At 34.7% G+C, this 9,291-nt stretch overlaps 1 protein-coding gene across 1 annotated transcript; it reads left to right on the top strand.

Annotated features, from left to right (window-relative positions):
* Window positions 1–221: 221 nt before the first annotated feature.
* On the top strand, window positions 222–4,837 carry LOC126887768 (uncharacterized). The gene is made up of 2 exons (XM_050655573.1): window positions 222–629; window positions 1,261–4,837. The coding sequence occupies exon 2, from the start codon at window positions 3,406–3,408 to the stop codon at window positions 4,819–4,821; it is 1,416 nt and encodes a 471-aa protein (XP_050511530.1). The 5' UTR covers window positions 222–629; window positions 1,261–3,405; the 3' UTR covers window positions 4,822–4,837.
* Window positions 4,838–9,291: the final 4,454 nt, after the last annotated feature.

The raw sequence follows: 9,291 nt of genomic DNA, 5'->3' as shown, positions 1-9,291 counted from the left end.
TATGCAGAAAAGAAATACATTTGATTTTTATTAATATATGTATATAATATATTACAATTTATCTACTTATCTTTACACTTTTTAATTTTATCAGAGTTTTGAAAAGAACTTTTGCATAAAACGAGTACAACTAAAATGAAAAGAAATAATGCAACACTGGGTGCATTCAGCAGACGCAATCGCTAACTAATCGATTAGTAATCGATTTGTGATTTTATAACAGTCCGTTAACTTTAATTATCTTTATAGTTATTTTATTTAAATTTTAATAACGGTTTGTCATTAAATTATACTTAAAAATAATAAGATCTAACTAAAATAAATCTTTGACTGACGTCATACTTAACTATTAGTTGGCACAAGTACTTCAGTTGGTATTAGACACCATTCGCTGTCATGTGAGTTTCGTTCTGTGAGGCTCCTCGTCTAACGACGGGAAATAATTGACTTCGCTTGGTACGCTAGAACGGAAAAGTGGCGAATGACTGATTGAAAAGGACGGAAATTTTAATACAATAGTTTCAAGCTTTTATAAGTGATATTTAGTGGCAAATTATTAATGGTGCTTTGGAGAAGCTAGGAGACTAAGTTTTGGGAGATCCCGGAGGAATTGGAAGTCATGTCATCCGGTAAATTTTTTTACTCTTAAAAAAAGTTTGAGAAAAAGGAACGAATATGGCCGCTCTCATGTCATATTAAATTCCTATTGAATTTATTTCTGTAAATGTATGAATCGAAGTTGTTCTTTGAATTTAGTATCTTTAATTATATCCATAGTTCGAAAATATACACTCAGATGAAGATTATCTTGTCACATATCCTGTAAATTATATCATTTGATTTGTGTGGTTATGTCAACCTCATAATATTGAATTCAAATTTTACAGATTACATTCATTATTCTCTATTCTATTAGATTGTGTGTATTCTAGCCACCTTAAATTCGTTCCAAAAGCCAGTATTTTTCTTAAAATTTACAACACATTACATTATCCCATACCATTTTTAATAATAAAAAAAATACCCTTTATAGACATATTTTTCAGATAAAAATCATATTCTGTATTAAATATTGAATTTAAAGTTAAATCCCAAATTAATGTGTGTAATGTGAATCAAGGTCAAATCCATCATTGTTTTTGCTAATGATCTTTTTGTTGTTCATTCTGAAAAAAAGATATCTCATTTCTTTTCCTTTGGCTCTTTGACCTTTCCTTAGATTCTGACATTGAAACTAAAACGGGACATGTTTGTTTTTAGCCACTTGGGGGAAATCTTAAACTGTAACCAGTCCGTCAGCTCCCCTCACAACTGGGAGCAACCGTTCTACGCCAAGCCAGGTCATTTGGAGACCAGCCTGGAGAACCTCCCACATACCTACTTTGTATCCTGCCCTCTGCACCCCAGAAGGGCATCGGTATATTAATTGGTACAAGCTAGCACCATCCCTGTGCTAATTCGCCTACCAGGGATTTTGGAATCCGTAGCAAGGACACTCTCGGGGACCATTTAGGGTTTGTTTTGGGACACTTAGTATCTGCTAGTGATTGTCACTTCCACTATTACACCACATTCATTTTTTGTATAAGACTCGGGACATTTATTTTGATGATTAAGTTTTATAGTTTATCGCACATATTTTGTTTCAATATTTAAGTTGCATATTGTTTTTATATATCTATAATAGTTGATAGTGTTCCCCAAACCAGTAAACTCTCTGGTCAAAGAGGTTTGAGCTCAGATCATCTTTTCCCCATATGAGATTCTCTTTACCTTTATATATTACCTGAAATTTACTTGTACCATTTATTTACTTAATTAACTTTATATTTTTAGTACTAACCTTGCTTGTCTCCACTTATCAATTTAAATTTATATACTTTGTCCTCTTAATTTGCTTAATTTATTAACTTATTCATATAACTTTAATCTTTCTTTAGTCAATCATAATTATTTAACTTATTTGCTTAACTTTACTTAAATTCATTTAATCAATTTCTAATTATATCTTTGGACGCTATTCCCTTTGAATAGCTATCCATTTTACTTGTTATATTTTTTAGTGACTACGTGTCGAAGCAACTGATTTTTATATATCAAGTAGACCGTAGGTTCACCTTAATGAGGCTAGTGCCTATTTAACTCTTTGAGAGTTACGGAAATTATTCATTGTGAATAATCCTCCCTTAATTATATTCTGGTTCATTAGTTCTATAGGGTTTAACGTTGCTGTACGTATTGCAATCGTACAATTATTTGGTGAAGGTTGTTATTTAACCTAGTATATGTAAGTTGGGGGTATGCTCCATATAAGAGCTACTCCATTACTAATGTAACTATAGATTATATTTATATTACTATAGGTAATTATTTCCCATTGTCATTTTAGAGTTACATAGTTTGTATTTTTCTAACTCAGAGGTTGTCAAAAATCTAAGTAGTTATATTTAATAAATATTTATTTGTTTTGTATATCCATTATTTTTTTTCCCATTTTTGAATTTAATATATTTACTATTTAACAGCAGTGTAAGATACCTGGAAGTTTGGTCCATTCCAACTTCTGGCGCCCATAATTCAGTCTATTTTATTTATCTCCTATATTCTTCTATTTTTATTATATTATTATATTTATCTAATTTATTTTCTGAACATATATTTTTATCTTAAAAGATTTCCCTTTTTCTAGTCATCATCTCTCTTTAGGTTGAGCTACTGTTCTTCGACAGGCATGCAAACGAGCCGTATCCATCCTTGAGTGTCAAGTTGCTCTCTTGCATCTATAGCTAGCCAACTCTATTCAGTTTGCCTCTGTCTCTCCATACTTCCATTATCAGTTCATCACCCTTCCTTCATTCATTTCATCTTATCATTTTAGTTCAACCAAATACTACTGCAAAGTAGTGTTTTTGTTACATCGGCAGCCCAACTTGGTGCCAACCTTTTATAGGTTCTAAGACAGTAGTTCTTTTAGTTCATTTTTTTTTTCTTTTATTTATATTATTCCCTTCTGATTTTGAAACCTCGTTTATAGTTTTGTCATACAGCTTACATTCTGGGTTGAATTTGAAACGAAGTATAAGTAACTAGCATATATTAGATTATATTATTTTACTCTTTCAGCCAGTGTTGTATTTGTACGTACAGTAATCGTTAATACTTACATATTTTTTTTTTCTAGTACAAGTATAATAATTAATTTTTTTTTCCAATATTTAGGTACTATATTTACTTGATTATACCTTATTTACTTTATTTATTTGATACATATATTTTGCTGGCCATTTTTGATTTTGTTGGTGTGTTGCTAATATTTTCTCCGTACTTATATATTTTGCGTACAAACTTAAGTATATTTCATATTTCTGACCTTTGGATTGCTTGTCAATAATTTTTGCTTTCATCATGTGTGCTTTTAAAGTTGAACATCTTCTGGTGGACGAATTGGACTATGAGTTGAAAATTAGGGACGTAGTACCAGAGGAGTCGGCAACTGTCGATAGGAAACGCAATCTTCTGCGGGGTGCTTTGAAGCAAGAAGAAGGCAATAGGAGTTTCACCCAACTTTCGGCTGTACATATCCCTTTTGAGGACCAACGGAAAGGAATATCCGAAACGTTGGATAGCTTGTCGAAGAAAATAGAGAAGTTTAGGGGAACTGTACAGGACAATGAATATGTTAGGTTAATATCTCGTCTAGCTCATATTTCTGGCCGAGTACACTTGTTACAGTGTACTACAGAAGAGCAGGAACCTTTTAAAAAGTCTGTTTCTCTTAAAATCCTTACCTTGGAGGGTGAGCTTGATTCTAAGGTTAACCCCATAGCCACATCTACTCCTAATGCTCCAGTCAGTGTCGTTCCTAGTTTCACATACTCCAAACCTGTGCAAGTACACAAATGGGGTGTTTCATTTTCCGGTGAAAAACAGCACAATGATGTGATTACATTTTTAGAAAAGGTCGAATGTCTTCGTGTATCTAGAGGTGTCTCTGAAGAAAATTTGTTTGCTGCTTCAGCTGAATTGTTTACCGGTCCTGCTTTTACCTGGTTCATGAATAATAGAGGAAATTTATCTTGTTGGTCTGATCTGGTTCGCAAGTTGAAGTCAGATTTTCTTCCTTACTCATACCAGGATGATCTCTTGGATGAAATCAAAAACCATAAGCAGAAACCAGGGGAGTCTGTCACTATGTTCATTAACACTATTTTAGGCATGTGTAGCCGTTTAGACACTCCTTTATCTGATTTGTCCAAAATAAAAATCATCTTAAAATGTTTATTGCCTTTTTACCATCAACAGTTAGCTCTTATGGACATCCAGAGTATTGATGACCTCACTGTAAAGTGCAAACGTTTGGAGGAAACGTTATCCTGGTCTTCTCAGCCTCCATCCACATCTCGACCCTCTTCTAATTCTTCTTCTCAGCCAACTTCCTTTAGACAACGTTCTTGGCAAAATAAGGGCCCTGAACGTAATGTTTCTGTTTTTAGTTCCGTTGTTTGCTGGAATTGTCACCAGTCTAATCATAAGTTCAATGATTGTGGTATCCCACAAACTCGTATTTTCTGCCACGGTTGTGGTAGGGAAAATACCCTCAAAAGAAATTGTGTCAAGTGTTCGGGAAACGAAATGTCGGAGGTCCGTCCCCTGAGCGTTTCTCCGTCCAACACCCAATCAGGGAATCAAACCCCATCAGAAAACGAGACAGCTGGCCCAAGCACACCAAGCAACTCAAACCCATCTTCCAATCGGAAAGGGAAGAAGGCATCGTTCAGGAAACAAGCACACACCACAAATCAAAATCAGTCCAGAAATTAAGTTTTAGTCATGATACGTTGAACGCACATGTTTCACAGGGTTGCAAAGCCACAAATTCTTTAATTGGTAGTGTTAAGTATAATAATAATTTTGATGGCGAAGTAGTTCCATATAATGGTTGTATCCAACCAAATATTTTAGATTTAGATATTAACTCTTTATTAGTTAGGAAACAAAATGATAATAGGCCATATCTACCTATTCAAATTTTAGGACAATCGTGTTTAGCTTTATTAGATAGTGGCTCTAATATTTCATTGATAGGAGCACATTCATTAAATTTATTGAAAAATGCTAATATTCCCATTATGCCCATTTCATCTTTGCAAGTATCTACTGCAGATGGTACAGTCCAATCTATTACAGGCAAACTCCAAATTGAAATCACAGTGGCAAATTTATGTAGGAAAATTACATTTTATGTTATTCCTTCTGTACAGAATTCTATAATTTTAGGTATGGACTTCTTCAATGCTTTTAATAGCACCTTAAGTTGTTCTGATTTTTCTTTTTCCATATCTGAATTTAATCTGTCTACCCTTAGTGCTATTCATGATTTTTCCAGTTTATCTAGTTCTGAACAAAGGCAATTGGAGAATATGATCTCTCAGTTTACTACTATTTCTTCAAATGACAAACTAGGTCGTACTTCATTAATATCTCACACTATTGAGGTGGGAAATCCTACTCCTTTCAGATTATATCAGTATCCCATACCTCAAGCCTGGCAGGCAGATTTAGAAAAAGAAGTAGATTTGATGCTTGCTTTAAATATCATAGAACATTCAACGTCGTCCTATTGTTCCCCACTCTGGTTAACAAAGAAGAAGGATGGATCCTTCAGGATCTGCTTTGATGGTCGAAAACTAAACAGTATCACCACTAACAGGGATGCTTATCCAATTCCCCGAATCGACGTGATTTTGAGCAAACTTCAGAATGCCAAATACATCTCTTCGATTGATTTGTCTAAGGCCTTTTTACAGATCCCACTGAGTGAAGAGAGCAAGAAATATACTGCTTTTGCTGTCAGTGGTAAAGGATTATTCCAGTTTGTCACCATGCCTTTCGGTCTTGTTTCTGCTCCTCAGACAATGTGTCGTCTGATGGATTTAGTCATTGGTCCACAGTTAGAGCCCTATGTTTTCTATTATTTGGACGATATTTTAGTAGTCACTCCTGATTTTTCCCTTCATATGGAAATTTTAGATAAATTGTTTTTACGTCTTAAGGAAGCTAATCTAACAATTAATCTGGATAAGTGTCAGTTTTGTCGCCCTAGTCTTAAGTTTTTGGGTTATGTTGTTGATAATCAGGGTCTAAGGACTGATCCTGAGAAAATAGTTGATATTAAGAATTTTCCTATACCTAAGACCACCACCCAAGTCCGTAGGATATTGGGAATGTGTGGATATTATCGCCGGTTTGTACCTTCATACTCTACCTTGTTGTCACCTCTTACGGATCTTTTGAAGAACAGGAAAAAGGGGCAGACCATTACCTGGACTCCTGAGGCTGATGAAGCTTTTAGGCGCGTTAAAGAGGCTTTAACTAGCGCACCAGTCATGATGTCACCTAATTTTAATGAGCATTTTTATTTGATGACTGATTGCTCTAATACTGCTTCTGGTGGCGTATTGTTCCAGTTGAAAGATGGCTCGGAACATCCCATAGCTTACACGAGTAAGAAATTGAATAAGGCCCAGAAAAACTATTCCACCACTGAGAAAGAACTCTTAGCTATCATACATGGGTTGGAAGCATTTCGTTATTATTTAGAGGGCCGTAATTTCACCATAATTACGGACCACAGTTCCTTGGTATGGCTTCATAGTATGAAAAACCCATCTCAGAGACTTTCCCGATGGATATGCAAACTGGCTGCCTATTCATATAAGATTGTTCATCGAAAGGCCAACGGTGTAGTGGTTGCTGATGCTCTTTCCCGTGTCCATGATCTTAATGTCTTAGATTTGTCCACCTTAACTCCTGACGAGTGGTATCAGAATATGATTGATAGGGTTACTCAAGACCCACAAAATTATCCTGATTTTAAGGTAGAGAACAATATACTGTACAAACATATCTTAAGTCCTATAGAGGCCTTATCCAATATGTCAGATTGGAAAATAGTTGTACCTACGCCAAATAGGGAGAACATATTACGTATGTTTCATGATGAAGTTACTGCTGGACATTTTGGTTTTTATAAAACTTTTCATCGTATTGCCGAATTATATTATTGGCCTGGCATGCGCAAGTCTATCAAAAAGTATATTTCTAAGTGTTTAGTTTGTGCGACTTGTAAACCCAGTAATTTACCACAAGCTGGACTCATGGGTTCCTTTAGGAACATTAATTTTCCTTGGCAGATGATCTCGTTGGATCTCATTGGACCCTATCCTCGTAGTTATAAGGGTAATACTTACTGCTTGGTAGTTGTGGATTATTTCACCAAATTTCCTGTAGTTTGTCCTCTTCGTCAGGCCACAACTCCAGCCATTCTGAAATATTTAGAGGAACAAGTCTTTTTGTTGTTTGGTGTTCCCCAAATTGTGTCATGTGACAATGGTCCTCAGTTTGTGTCGAAGGCTTTTAAAGATCTTTTAGGTAAATATAAGGTCCAGAAGACCTTTTATAATGCTGCCTACCATCCTCAAGCCAATCATACTGAGAGAGTGAATCGCAGTATCGTCACCGCCCTAAGGTCCTATACATTCCCAGATCACAGAGCTTGGGATCAATATATCCATTCCATAGCTCAAGCCATAAGGACCTCTGTCCATGAGGTTACCCAATGTTCTCCTGCATATCTCAATTTTGGTAGAAATGTTGCTTTATCTGGTGACTATTTTGGTACAATTTCCGACACTTCCACAAATCTCCCTCAGATATCCGATAACCTTCATCGCTTAGAAGATCTCCAGACTCTACCTCAAATTTTTTCTGACATTCGGAAGAAGTTAAAAACTTCCTATCTAAGGAACCAGCAGCAGTATAACTTGAGGAAAAGAGATCTGCGATTCTTCGTTGGAGATAGAGTGTTGAAGCGAAACTTTGTAAAGTCTAATAAGGGTGATGCTATTTCGGCAAAATTTTGCCAGAAATATATTCCCTGTACGGTTGTGAAGGTAATATCTCCTTTAGTGTATGAATTGAAGGACAATTCGACTAACAAACGAATTGGACAATTTCACATAAAGGATTTACTGCCTGATAACACCATGGATGAGGTTGATTCATCATCTTCGGAAGAAGATTAACTTTATAGGGTTGTTTGAGCTAACTTCTTCCTCTATTTGTCTTTAGCTCGATCCTTATTAAGATTCAGTATTTTAGTTTAATATTTTATTCACCAGATAGAGCAGGTACATATCTCCATTTTTATCTTTTGGCATGGTTGTTAGATGACTTCCAATTTATGAATCATTAGGTTAATTATTTTTTTTAGTACGCTTATGTATGAGCTTATCATTTTTTTTTCATTATTAATGTTGCATTTTAATTATTATGCATCAACATTATTAATTATTAATACTGTTAGTAGGATTACCCAGTTAATAAAATCCTACTTGTAATTTTTAGATTGTGCACCTACCCCTTAGCATAGAAGGGTTGTTGATTATTGTATATTTATATATTTGAATATGTAAGCTCATGCAAGTACGTTGGTTTAATATTGATATTTGGTATGGAACTATGGAACTAAGAATATTATACACTACTTATCTCAGGTTGTGTGTTGTATTTTTGATATTTGACTACATACTATTTTTTTTTATATGTATCTTTTATTATCTTGTTATTAGATTTGCCATATTGGAAAGATGGGGTGGTTCTTAATTTTATATTGGTTTACTTTATCAACATTTGTCACAGATATCCTAAATACTTTATAATAATTTATATCCTTATGCCCTACACAGTATGATTCTGGAATTAGTTTGGAATTCTGATGTATGTATGGATTTCTTCTTAAGAACTAGTCTGCCAATGCTCTGTAATTTGGGTTCCTAGGTAACCTAGTGAATGCGTGGGTTCGAAATTCAGCAACTGATCACTGCTATCCGATTTCGTAACCTATGTTTTCATAGCAGAGTACGCAGATGTTTATTCATCAAAATATTTCTGGTCAGGAAATGTTGGCCACATGTCCTGACCATCCTTGTGTAATTATTCCAATCATTCCAGTTACATTTTTTAGCATTTGATAGGGAATATTTAGTTTACATTATGTCCCGTACTTCATAGGTAGTAGGTTCCTTTTAGTATTTGAGGTGTTTGGACAAATGAATTGCTTATTTTAGTAGATTTCCTCTTCTTTCCTGAGGCATTAGTTTGTTGTTGAGATTCAGGAATATTTCCTGGATAATTCTATGTATGCGAGAACGTATGAATCTACAGTTTTATTCCAAATTGGTTGCTCGTTCTTGTCATATTTTTTTTCTATCATTTATCATGGTGTCATAG

Source organism: Diabrotica virgifera, chromosome 7 (assembly GCF_917563875.1).
Source record: "Diabrotica virgifera virgifera chromosome 7, PGI_DIABVI_V3a".
NCBI classification, from domain to species: Eukaryota; Metazoa; Arthropoda; class Insecta; order Coleoptera; family Chrysomelidae; genus Diabrotica; species Diabrotica virgifera.
Note: the sequence above shows the minus strand (reverse complement) of the source record. Positions and strands in the feature narration are given on the sequence as shown.

Excerpts from the sequence above, each read along its gene's own strand:
- LOC126887768 (XM_050655573.1), top strand. The coding sequence starts at position 3,406 with ATGTGTGCTTTTAAAGTTGAACATCTTCTGGTGGACGAATTGGACTAT.